Below are 13,696 nucleotides of genomic sequence, written 5' to 3'. Positions count from 1 at the left end.
GATGGCATCAAGTCAGAAAATAGCTTGCCAGGCCAGACAACCTCTAGCATTGCTGGAGTACAACATGGTTTGCTACATAAGCATTGTATTGCTTTTTTTATATATATTTCTTTATTGCTTTTATGGAGAATATTAAAATAGTTTCAAAACAGGCAACTTGTTTCATGCTAAACGGTTAAAGCAAAATATGATGAAAGCTATTTACAGGTTAGTGAACAGGGACGGCTCCAGAGACTTTGAGACTTTGAAAAGGAGGGGTGCAAGCCAATGTGATGGTGATGCTAAGACATTATTTTCCATGTTTTGTCAATTTTACAGATGAAAATGACTAATTTTCTGGTAAAAAGGAGGGGTGCCAACCCCCTCTGATCAATGAACAGGTATTACCAGCACAGTTGACTAATAATTATCATTCGATAAGATGTCCTATTAAACAGGTGCATCATGAGCTTATGGTATGATCATCCTCTCCTCAACATCTCTCTTAACTAGTGAACAAAAAAAATCACAATTTACCAGTCTTGTAGAGTTTATACAAGGAAACCATGAATTCAGATCAATTCAATGTAAATTATAGGTACAAGTACATGGCATGATTATGATAAGCTCAAAATTCAACAATAGATCCTTCTTTTTCAAAATTTTTAATGTCAGTGAATGTTTATATTTTATTCTATTTACCCATGGAACTTTTTTCATTGATTGGTTGTGGTTTCAATGCATATTGCAATTATTTCTTGCATTTCAGGACAAGAATGTTTTACTGTATGAAATGATCCTGCTTTATACTACTCTACTATTATGACATTTTGAGGCGGTTTCATAGTGCTACCTCACAGAATCAACAGTTGCTTAGCCAAATAGTTTTTACACAAAATTACTTGTTTGAGAAGCAATGAAAGATTTAGCACTCACTAGTCATAAGTAGAAAACTTAAATACATGTACCATTTATGTTTGCCAATGAGACAGTCATTCAAAAAAACAAGTAAGTAACGATTAAGCTTCTACAAGTGAAATCACCACATGGTTATCAATAATGGGCAAACCACATACCATTAAGCAATCTATAAAAAGGCCCAAAAACAAATAAAGTAAAACTATTTACAAAAGACCATAATCAACCTAATGTACAGAAAACAATGAAGTAATGTTTTAGGTCAGTTGATAGAGTGACAGCTTGCAGTGCAAGGGATTCTAGGTTGATGGCTGTTATTGTATACATGTATGAAAGTGACTTTTACTTTTGAAGCACAACATATTTAAACCTTGTACAATTGTATAAGAAATATGATTTTGAAAATCTTTATTTTCAAACTTCAGCTTCATATTAGCTTTCATTACAGTGCAAGCAGAGATTGAACAGCATTGAAGATCATCTAAATTCTACATGTATGAATTCTTTTCAGTCATATATATGCCATGGATGACCTGGAAGTATAAAAATCAGTAATAAATATACATAATACTCATATTCAAAGTTACTGTGATTCATGATTCCTGTATTGAAGTAGACCTCTATTTAAGTAAACCCTACATTATATGGCTCATTGGATGTTTTTTTTTCTTCAAACAAAACATCCCATTATGTTAAAATATTATGTCTATGTTACAACCTTCATTAAAGTGTCATGGGAACTGTAGTGCTACATTTTAAGCAATAAACACATATGGGATCTATCTACATTACACATGTAGAAATAATACAAATACATTTCTAAAATAAATTGACTAATGAGAGTTTATAGTGAATAATCAAAAGACTTTGAAAGTGGGGGTCCAAGCTATTAATTTCCTCATTTTTGCAAAAATTTTTCACATTACTTCCAACATTTCCCGACAAAAGAGGTAGTTCCTACCTTTGGAACACCCCAAATCAATATTAATTTTTTTTTCTCCAAAAAACAAGGCATAAAAATATTGTATACAGAACATCAAATACCTACACAATCTATTATCATACTTCATTTGAACAGAGCTTCCTGTTATGTATGACTTGTTTGGTAACTTGTATCATTGGTAGGTGAACATGACGGCTGCATCCAAAATTTTCTGGAAAATATCAAAACATATTTCCTTTTAATATGGAAAGAGATACTGAAAATCAACATGGATAGACTTTTATCATACTGTCATGACTATGGTATAATTGTACATGTTCATGACAACATACTGTGCAAAAGAATTCTGATGACTGATAAAACTAGTTCCTTATCCTTAGTTACAGATATACAATGCAAGTCAACAGCTTGTATTTATGGATCTATTAAAAAAGTAAAAAAATAGCACGATAACTTCTTACAAAATTGGAAATTGTGTCTTATATAAGGTCATACAAATGTATATGTTAATGTTTAGATTAATTTCCAAATCATATAATTCATGTAGTTTATCCCAAATTATGTATAAAATGTTCTCATATGACTTACATGTACAATACCATTCAACATTAAATATCGTTTTTGATTGCTCTTGGTCAACTATTCTGCAATACTTGTTTCACTGGAGTTTCCTTGACCTTGTACATGAATTTATTTTTGTTCTCAAAAATGAAATATGGGGTACTGTATACACAAATAACAGATTCTTGAAAGGGTTTGTTTGTGTTACCCTATAATCAAGTAACTGTATAACTCATCATGTTCAACAAGTTTGTATCATAGACTGATTCATTTAAATGAAAATCAACAGTCATTGACTCAACAACTCTTCATGTCTTTATAAAAATGTTTGTATGGACTGTGGAACATGTATACAGTACACGTATAAGGCTTAAGAAAGTTTTTTGTGTACCATATCTCCTGTAATTTGAACTGCACTCATTTACTTAGACTACAGCACATGATTTAGACAAATTATAATTAACAAATACATGGTAAATGAAAAACACTTAAGTTATTTATCATAATTCTTCATTATTGTAACTGTGTTCGAGCTAAATAAAATATTTGTATTTTCATCATGGCGGCACTGTAAACAATAGTGAATGCATATCATTAATGTTCGTTTGTTTTGACAATCCAAATGTCGACTTTAAAAATGTAAAAACAAAACATTATCGCCAAAAATTGTAATAAAAACATATTGTAACGCTTAAAATGAAAAAAAAATCAAATATAACAAGTTACTAGCGACAAATATGCCGAAGTTCATAAGCAAGCTGCTGGTAAAAAAACAATGGAGAAAATTTTAATTTGTTTTGTGTTTTTTGTAGAAGGTTTGGAATTATCTCAAACTACGATTTTCAGGTTCATTTGTATTCACCTTAATGTGTCATTTACTTTTTGGTGGAATATATGTCCATATGTGAGTACACGAAACTCAAATTCAGACGACCCCCACCCCCCCCCCCCACAATGTGACAGCATGGTTTCCACAAAATACCGTTCGGAAGTCTGATTTTAGTTCAAAAGTCACGTAAACGTCCGAGAATTCCAAACTCCTGTTTCCACGGGCTGGATAGAAGAAGATTGCGGAAGTAAATAATCATGCAATGGGTGGAAATAAAGACCAGAGAAGACTAGAAAAGCCCTGATATCAAAATAGTGATAAAGGCAAGGTATCCAACCAACAACTGAAGTGCTTAGCCTGAGATTAAACAGAGTTGTTGTTTTATAAGTTCCAGGCTTGGCTTATAAAAGTTTTCATTAACCCTATATTAACAATTCTGGAGGAAAGAAGGATCAGCAAGAATATATAGGTACTAGGTCAATGGGGGGGCCCAAAAGAGAGTCTGATAAACTGTTGATCATTTCCAGACCTTTCGTGTTTTGGTGCTTATAATATTGGAATAAATGGCATTTTGTTATTGTGACTTTATCACGGTTCATATCAGGTGAGTCCGCTATGGCGAGCCCAGATATTTACCATGATGAAGTCACTATCTCCCCAAAAATGGGATCTCTACGCGGGTTATTGGCGCATGCTTATTGCAAACTGACCCGATAATTTTTGAATCAATTTTTAAGTCAGTTTGCCGATCCATGTTGTGTGTTTTTGTACGCATTTACATGTACACTTCCCTCACTGGGCGGTATGTCTAAACACCGTAGAGACCGGTCTTAGTGCACTAAGACCATAAAAGTAGCACTAAGACCCATAAGATGACATTTTGCTGAAGTAAAAGTACTACCATTGGAATGGTTAATTAAATATACAAAAAATACTTTAAATTTAGTATAAAAACAGGCATCGAATCGTTAGATTTGTAGTCTTTTGTGCTAAAATCATATGTGTATCAGACCATGACTGATAAAGATAAAACTAAAGATACGTTTATTGTACAAATCAGGCCTCCAGCCCACGGCACAATTATCAAGGCTAGAAACCTCTAATTCCACTTCCCATAGGCTTCTATGCTAATTTCACAATATTCAATGGCTTCTCTGGACTTTACCTTAACTTTAACCTTTAGAGAACTATATATCAGCATGATTTTACATATGTCAGCTCACAATCCTCAGAATGGCATGTGGGGTTAGCAGACTTGCAGTGCAGTACAGGTCACCGGAAGTGAAGTGTCTATAAATAGCATGGGAAATCCCAGTGTTTTCACAAGATAGGGGTATATTTAGAAATCATTATGGAGATTAGGCTTCACATCACAAGAAGCAAAATGCACCTATGAAATGTACAGAAATTTGTTTCCTTTCAGAAACTGTTTAATTTTTTAAAATAAGATGAGAACTTTTTTCACCGCACTATGAGGAACAGGGGTAATTTCTGCGTAGGACTATTTTTGCGTACGTTCCAAATGCTCATTGGTTGAATTGGTGGTCTGTAACCTAAAACTACCGAGTAACAAGTCACTAAACTTAAACAACAAAGATTAGCGTTAGCCGTAGTTGTAAACAACAAACAACATTTAAATGTTAAAAAATACAAAATACCTTTCTGTCAAATATGTCTACAAACTATGTAAAATCAACACAAAAGGGGGGGGGTAGTCCGCATTACAGTATGAGATATGTTTAGGGGTGTGATATACGGAATGTGATACAGGTCTAGGGGTGTGATATAGGATATGATAATTATAATAGGGTATGGGATAAAGGTCTATGGTCGGTGTGGAAATTTGGATTTTATGTACATGTACGAGTGTATGTGTAATGTCATGGCTCCTGTGTCCACTTGCGTCCCAAGAGCATTACTTTAAATGTATTTCACTGGATACCCCTCTTTTTGATAGTTCACTGAATGTGATGAATATGCCACATGACCTCCTGTCATCCTTACCGTTGAAATGGACACATTGTTTATGTTTCTGCTTTGAAATCGTTATAATTCAACAATTCTGTTTATTTATTATTCTAAACACGTTATTACTTGCTACATGTATGTACATGTGTGTTTACCATTTCATTTATGTACATGAACATGTAGTAATTAACATATATGCACACAGTGCTTGCATTTTATGTACAGAAGTTAAATTACTGGGATCAAATTAATCACACATGAAATTTGGCAGCGAGTCGTTTCGCCTCGTTTACCTGTTCGCCCCGATTATATTTTTACTGTTTTCATTAATAAAATATCACATTATTTATAGAATTATTTATAAAATATCATATCATTTAAAAATATCTTGAACAACTTTATTCAGAAAAACACTCAGCCGTAGTTCATGCTACGGAACAGGAGCGAATATATATATACAGTTTACAATGGAAACGAAATGAGTAGACAACAGACAATATTTTTAAATACACAAAAACAAAATACACTAATTCATTGTCACACAAATGTATTGAAATTCAAAAGTACATTTAGCCTTATCATCACCGGAAATTATATCACGTGGTTTGTATTTTACAACACGTTCATAAAAGAAAGTCAGACTCTCATATAGGTTTAACGGATTAATGTGACAATATGTGTACTAGTATACAATTTAAAAAAAATATATGTATATATGGGATTACTGTGTGCCTACAAAAGTTTTGCAACTTTTGCGATGAAGATAGAAAGGTTAGTCAATACATTTGTGTTACAATACATTATCATTCCATACAATTTATTAACATTCGGATTGGCTGTATAGTAACCTGGAATATACTTATTTCTAAGTTCGGTTACAAGATCATGATTGCACAAAGCAACATAATGAAACTCATCCCCCAGACCTGTTCGACATAAAGTGCAGACCCGTTCATGTGGTGTTCCGTACCATCTTCCTGTTTCCATAGGAAATTTTATATTGCATGTTCGAAGTTTACATATAACTGTTCTATGATATTTTTTGAGTCTCAGTAAGTATGGCTCGAGACGAAACTCAATTTTAAACTTCGAATAAAAATTTCCTCTGGACGAAGCATCAATATCAGAATACCATTTCTGTATGAACTGGTCTTGTAAGATCTGTTTCACAAGAAGTTTAAGAAAATTGATATTAACATTCCCTTGTATATTCCAAATTTCACTACATCCAATATCATCAAAAACTGATTTTATGTAACATATCCATTTGAAAGATCGATCACCGTTTTCATACATATTGAACATAAGATTATACAATTTACCAGATAATTTATCTGTGTTATTTACAAGTTTAAACCAGAAACATATCATTTTAAGCTTGATGCTGATTTCAATAGGGTATCGTCCTAACTCTCCATACACCATAAAATTTGGAGTAGATGAACGCAGATTTAGGATTTTCTTGCAAAATTGAAGTTGAATTTTTTCTATATTTGACTTATTTTCAAAGCCCCATATTTCTGAAGAATAGGTTAAAATAGGGGCTACTAATGAGTCAAATAATTTCAATTGCAAATCTATGGGAATACTTATGTTATTTACCTTGTAATAAAGAGCATAAAGAGCTTTTTGTGCCTGCTCTACGAGTTTGTTTCTGGACTTATAAAAATTACCATTATAATTGAATATAAGACCCAGATATGTATACGAATCACATAGTTCTATATTCTGCTCAAAAATATTAAAATGTACCCTTCTAGTAGATTTCCGCTTAGAAAAAATTATAATTTTTGTTTTTGAAACGTTCACAGTCAGCTTCCAAGTTGCACAATATTGTTCAAATACATCTAAAGCAGTTTGTAATTCCTCAGGTGTATCCGCAAAAATTACAGTGTCATCTTCATATAGAAGTATAAACAATTTAATATAAAATCCTATATTTTCTAAACTTTTTGTATCTAGATATTGTAAACTTGAAATAGAGTTTTCGGTAAAAAACTCTTCCAGATCGTTTAGATACAAGGCAAACAGAAAAGGAGAGAGTTTTTCCCCTTGACGGACCCCTATTTCACATGGGAAATATTCTGTTTTAAGTTCTCCCATTTTAACACATGATTTAATATTAGTGTACATGTTCAAAATAACATTAAACACTTTCCCACTAATATTATTTTTTAATAATTTTTGAAATAATCCAACTCTCCAAACTGTGTCAAAAGCTTTCCTGAAATCAATGAAAGCACAGTACAATTTTTTACCTGATGAAAGATATAGAGAAATGAGGGAGTGAAGAATAAATATATTGTCCTGTGCACTATAACCTTTCCTGAAACCACCTTGAGAGTCAGATATAAGTCGAAATTCATCAGACATCTTATTGAGTCTAGTGTTTATCACAGAGGTAAACACTTTACCCAAGTTGGATGTAAGACAAATTGCTCTATAATTATCTAAATCATCCCGATCACCTTTGTTTTTGTATATGGGTTTAATAATTCCAGACAACCAAGTATCAGGTATCAAGCCCGTATCTAAAACAATATTGAACAATTTTACATATATTGGCAACATATTGGCAATAGAACTTTTTATAAATTCATTGACAATTTCATCGTCACCTGACGCTTTACCATTTTTTAAAGATTTAATTGCCAACTTGATTTCATCTTCAGTAATAGGACAATCCAAAATGGCAATCACATCTTCATCAACATTAAAACTATCAGCATCAGGATCAAACTCCGTATCATCGTCATTTTTATTTAACGATTTAAAGTATTCGTACAATTGCTCAATAGTGATTTTATTATGAGCATTTGTTCCTCCTTTTCTTACTCGATTCAAAATTTTCCAAAGTTTTTTTGAATCTTTCTTGGAGGTTAGACGTAAATCTTGTTCGAATCTGTGCTGATAATTTTTGTAACTCGTATTCATTTGCGATTTGTACTGTTTACTCGCATTTTTAAGAGCCTCCCGGTTTTCTCTATTCTTAATAAAACTATACCGATTCCGTGCCTTATGAAATTTTGCACGTGATTCGGCACACTTTTTATCGAACCAAACTTTATGATTTTCTTTTTCGGTACTACGGCGCTTTGGTTTGCCAAATGAAGACAATGCCGATTTTTTAAACAAAGCAGCAATTTGACGGACAACTTCGTTTAAACTATCAACGGACACTTCACCTTGACCCTGTGACCGAATTTCTTCCAATTTTGTTTGTAACTCAGTTAGACATGTGACGTCATTATTAATCGATTCAATAAACCGGTTCTCCTTATAACTCACCCATCTAGGGACATGCGTAGGTGAGTTATAAGGTGGAGGCGTGGGATTTATAGTAACTGTGCTCACTGAAGCATTGAGACAAAACGTAATACAATTATGTACGTCAGAAAATAACGGATCAAAGTCATTCACATTAAAAAAAAACTAAACAATTCAAAACAATGCGAAGACAATAATACATAGTCAATTAATGAAACATTTTTACAAGTTTTAATACCGACTTGGTAGTCATTTCCTGGTAATCTACCATTACCTATATACAAATTATTTCTTTTACAAAACTCAATCAATTTATACCCAAAATTATTTGGAGCTGACTGATCTGTAGAATACCTTTGTAAAGGAATATTATTTTGTACTAACACCTGATAATCATATACATAAGACAATTGGTCATCATCATCTACAATTTCATCTAATATTTCAAAGAGAGAGTCTTCTGGTATAACCACATCATTCAGAAGCTTAGTTTTAGCATTAAAATCACCAACAAGACAGACATTACAATCTGTTTTACTGTTTAACACCAACATTTCATTTTCTATATCTGTAAATGCTTCATTAGAAGCATACTTAGTATTTTCAGGAGGTATATAAATTCCACCCAATAATAAATTTTTGTCAGTACTCAAAATTTCTGATTGGATTTCCACCCACTGAACAAAATCACAATTTGTAATATGAAATTTTAAAAAATCTTTTAGCCCTTCTCGATAAACAATTACAATTCCACCTGATTTCTTTACAAATTTCGACCTATATTTTGAAAAACATAAATAACCATTTGGCAAATTGCCTTCAATATCATCATAACTATCAGTTTTTGTTTCTACAAAAATTAAAATGTCATTTGTCTTTATTAAATTACAAAATTCTGGACACAACAATTTGGACTTGAGCCCACAGACATTTAAACACGATACGTGTATGTTTTTTAACACATCACTACCAACGTTCACAGTTCGACTCCTGTTAGCGAGTTCCTAGCTGCCCCCAGCGGGAGGGGGGATGCAAAAGTCAACACGTTGGTTTCCGGGCTGACCAAAGAATTGCGGAGGTGGTTCCCTGGACACTTGAGTTGGAGGAGGTATAGTAGGTTGTCTATCAGTAGATGGACGTTGATTGTCCATAGGAAATGCCTGTTCATTAAGGGGGTTGTTGACTAACTGGTTCCCAACGTACAGTTTATCCAATACTAGTCGTACATTACGATTACCCTGCTGCTTAAGCTCAATCATTTTCGGGATAAGTTCTTTTCTCCTGTTGCTTATTTCAGTGGGGTATTGTTGGAAAACTGCAAGGCCCCTTCTCCCTTTGAGTTTATCGATGGCAGCTGACCTTACCCGTTCATGGTCACTATACTTAGAAAACTTGGCAATAATGTTCCTGGGCTTTCTGTCAACCCTTTGTCTAAGCCTATGCACATTACAGAATTCAATATTTTGAGCATTGTCAATACCAAGTTCAGTATGTATAAAGTTTTTAACAACCTCTTCTGCATTTTCATTTTCAGGATCTCGAGACTCCTCAATGCCATTAAAAATGAGGTTATATTTCATTGAGTGAGCCTGCATTTCAAGAAGTTTTTCCTGTAGCATACCATTTTCAAACACAAGTTTATCTCTTTCAGTTTCTAAGCCAGACACCCTGTTTTCAACTAAATTATAATGGAATTCCTCACTAGTTAATCTATCTGATTCCTGTTTTAAATCATGCCTTATATCTTTTATTTCACAGTTCATTTTGGTAAAATGTGATTCCATAGCTGACACTCTGGCAATAAGTTCATCTACCTTATCAAGTTTATTCAACCTTGTATTCATGAAGTTTATGGTTTCTAGAATTGTTTGTAGTGTGGAACTATCACATGTAGATATGGGTTGCTGATGAGTAGGTTGTGGAACTTGAAGACAGTTATGTATAGGCAAATTTGGTACACTTGGGCCTGGCAGATGTTGAGTCATGTTGAACATGGGTGTAGTAGAAAAATTGCTTATAGGTGTGCTATGTTGCTGTTGTTGAATGGAGGGATGAAACATGGTTGGATTGGTACTTCTAACACCGTAAATAGACTCATTTGCATTCGCAATGACTTGAGATAGCTCGGGTGAACTAATGTTTACATTCGGTATGGGCGCCGCCATATTGCTATCGGGTGGGGTCTGGGTACTTTTTGATTTCCTTTTTCTCTTACGTGCCATAGAATAAATCCACAAAAATGTCTCATTTGATATTCATATTGATAACAAAAGCACATGATGTTATAAGATAATAGATATCTAACCAAAAAAGTCTGATATATAAAACATATTGACGGAGATCTAACTCGTCCGTCCACTCACTTCGCCTCCATTTCTCAAACACATCTATACTTCAATTTTAATGCTTTTAATTATCATCCACTTTCTTTTGTTATTTTGACATCGTAATAGCAAATTGATTGATTAGTTTTATTATAAATTGTTATTATTTTAATTGGTTTGGCAATTTGAAATAACAATTGGATGTGGTTTAACAATAAACTAGCTGGCTTCAATCAACATGTTATAACAACAATATAACTGGTTTTATGCCACAATTGTAAATATAATTTAATTAGTCGTTAATTAATTGAATGGGTGATTGATTAGAACGTTTTATTTACAAGGTGTAAATGATTGGTAATTAAATTAAAGGTCGTATTGAATTTGTTATCACAACAGTTATAGTAATTAAGACATGATAAATATATACTATCATTTGAAGACAAGTCCTTAGCTTGGAAGCTGAGAATGAGAAAATCCACACCATAAGACAAGCTAAGAAATGTACAAAAGATGCTTAAAATTATTTTCAATATGTTCAGTGTATTATTTTATATTTTCAAACATTCAAAAGGTATTAGATATAGTTTAAATTTTGAATTTTCTACTTCAGGTCTCTGGCAGTCCATCAGACAAAGTTCCAAGGTCTTCCAATTAAAGGCTGTGTATTTCACTGGACACAAGCAGTGTGGCGCCACGTGCAATAGTATGGGTTAACAACAACATGTCGCCAACATCAGACCATGTACAAGTACATTAGACAGTTAATGGCTCTTCCTTTCCTACCCGCACAACATATCAACGACGCATTCACAACACTGAGGAACCGTGCCAACTCACCAGCCATAATTCAGCTTGTTGACTACATCAACAGAGAGTGGATCACCAACCCACTCCATCCAGTGCCATCCTGGTGTGTCTACAAACATCTAGTCCGGACAAACAACGATGTTGAAGGTATGTTTCTATTTAATTTACTTTCTTAAAAAAAATAATATTATAAATTACTGTTAGGTATATAATAAGTTATGTTATTGATTCACAAGCTGGAATTATTAGTTTTGTTAAAAATTATTATAGGTAACCATATGAACTTCAACAATGAGAAAATATTAAGGAAAAAATCAATTAAAATAAAAAGTACTAGTATCACTAGAACAAATCATGTAATGCTGTTGAGTATGTAAGATAGAAATATATATTATGTGATATTACATCCAAATGAGCTTGATTTTATATAAACAAATTGATATGTTTGCAATTATTATTTTTTTTTACATTTGCAGGGTGGCATAACAGACTCAACAAGAAATCAACATCTGTTGATGTTGGAGTTTACAAGCTAATACCAGGACTTCGCCGTGAAGTCGAACTAGTAGCGACAAGTGTTTCATCCGAAGACCTGGGCCGTGACATCAACCCCAGGTACATCAGCTTCCAGCAGCGTCTGGAATAAGCGTGGTTGGCGTTCGAACAGCGTAACATGACAACAGCACACTTCCTGAAGACTGTGAGTCACGTGTACGGTTTTAACGACCAGTAACTAATTATGTAGTGATCATGAACATTACGGTCTATTGTGTACTGATAATAAACAGTTATTAATATTGTGTTAGACATTGCAGTGACTATATTATGTACTGATAATAAATCGTTATATTGTGTTACACTTAATGAATAATGTACCAGTTTTGCTTGCTGAAATTAGAAAATAAAGTCAATGAAATGTAGTGCTATAATGAATATGAACATTATAAACTTGCTATGACATATTGTGATAGATTTGATTGTTGTTTTTTTTATTGTTGACAATAGAATAATAAATAATGATATAACTTATGTTTTTCTTACTTATTTATATAAAGTGGTGGATAAATCCAGGATATATTTCTTAACTTACTTCACAAAAAAACATTATACTCATTACTTAAACAAAAATATAAACAAACTGTAATAATAATAATAAAAAAAAGACAGAAAAATAGCAACTGAAAAAAAAAAGCAAATAAAAAAATATGTGGCTGCAGTGATCTTGAAGTGTCGATTTGTCCGATAGAAAATGACAAAGACTGACATACTTTGAAATTGTAAGTGAATGTCTCGTGTCAGATGGAAGAAAATAAAACAAAAAATGTGACTCTTTACTAAACTGTCACGCAATTCTTTACATAAAATTTGCATTCATCATAGGCATATGAATTGGTATATTGTGTGAACTTTTCCAATAAAAAGGAGGGGTGCCGACCCTATTCACCCTCCCCAGGATCCGCCACTGTACTTACTACACAAAAAGTGTACATTGCATATCCGAAAATCCGTCATTAGAAGCTCCCGACATCTTCATTAAAAGGGTCAGATCGAGAGAAATAACTTGGCAATTCTCGGTTGAGCTTTCCACCCTGCGAATGTTCGGGTCAATTTGACAATAGTCCAGCTCTGCGTCAAAATTTAAATGGTTAATATTATATATTCATTGAAATCTTGCAGTTCTACATATATTAAATAGCCTCAATATCGTTATACGCCCATGTCGTACGTAAAGTAAACATGACTTATTTGACATGGAGTATGATCGGCGACGGAAAGATATCTTAAAGCAAACTTTGCAAGGAGAATAACCCGCGGAGTGTTATTTTGGTGGTTATATGTTGAAATGTCTACCATGGTTACGTAATTTGGTTGCCGATGATCTCTAAGTCAAGTTCAGTCTATAGATAGACTTCCTTGACCAAAATCGTAGTTTAAAGGCGCAAAAAAAAAACCAAAACCGTTTAGTCCTTTTCCGCCAGTTTACTTTTCGATTTCCGTAGTTAAATTCCGCCAATAAATTAATGATCCTATTGCACCAGAATACAGGTAAATGTATAATTGATATCGTTTTAGTGTTACATTAGATGCGTGGTGTGG

General features: G+C 33.2%; 1 protein-coding gene and 2 long non-coding RNA genes across 7 annotated transcripts; 2 read left to right on the top strand and 1 right to left on the bottom strand.

Moving 5' to 3' along the window:
• The first annotated feature begins 244 nt into the window (after positions 1–244).
• LOC148628460 (uncharacterized) lies at positions 245–1,531 on the top strand. Its single transcript, XR_015923557.1, has 2 exons — positions 245–380; positions 749–1,531. It is a non-coding gene; the product is annotated as an uncharacterized LOC148628460 (long non-coding RNA).
• On the bottom strand, positions 1,289–12,203 carry LOC148628459 (uncharacterized). 5 transcript variants are annotated; one of them, XR_015923554.1, is made up of 4 exons: positions 12,139–12,203; positions 11,630–11,770; positions 1,946–2,051; positions 1,289–1,430 (listed from the first exon to the last, which is right to left on the bottom strand). It is a non-coding gene; the product is annotated as an uncharacterized LOC148628459 (long non-coding RNA). The 5 variants fall into 5 exon arrangements; XR_015923552.1 differs by lacking the exons at positions 11,630–11,770; positions 12,139–12,203 and adding exons at positions 2,872–2,969; positions 3,281–3,339; XR_015923553.1 differs by lacking the exons at positions 11,630–11,770; positions 12,139–12,203 and adding exons at positions 2,890–2,969; positions 3,281–3,339.
• On the top strand, positions 11,533–12,245 carry LOC148628458 (uncharacterized). The gene is made up of 2 exons (XM_088587852.1): positions 11,533–11,746; positions 12,076–12,245. Exons 1-2 carry the CDS (start codon positions 11,533–11,535, stop codon positions 12,243–12,245), a joined length of 384 nt encoding a protein of 127 aa, XP_088443978.1.
• The last annotated feature ends 1,451 nt before the right edge of the window (positions 12,246–13,696 follow it).

This window comes from Perna viridis, chromosome 1, assembly GCF_037379345.1.
Source record: "Perna viridis isolate PV_CMFRI_1.1 ecotype Kerala chromosome 1, ASM3737934v1, whole genome shotgun sequence".
Taxonomy (NCBI): domain Eukaryota; kingdom Metazoa; phylum Mollusca; class Bivalvia; order Mytilida; family Mytilidae; genus Perna; species Perna viridis.
Note: the sequence above shows the minus strand (reverse complement) of the source record. Positions and strands in the feature narration are given on the sequence as shown.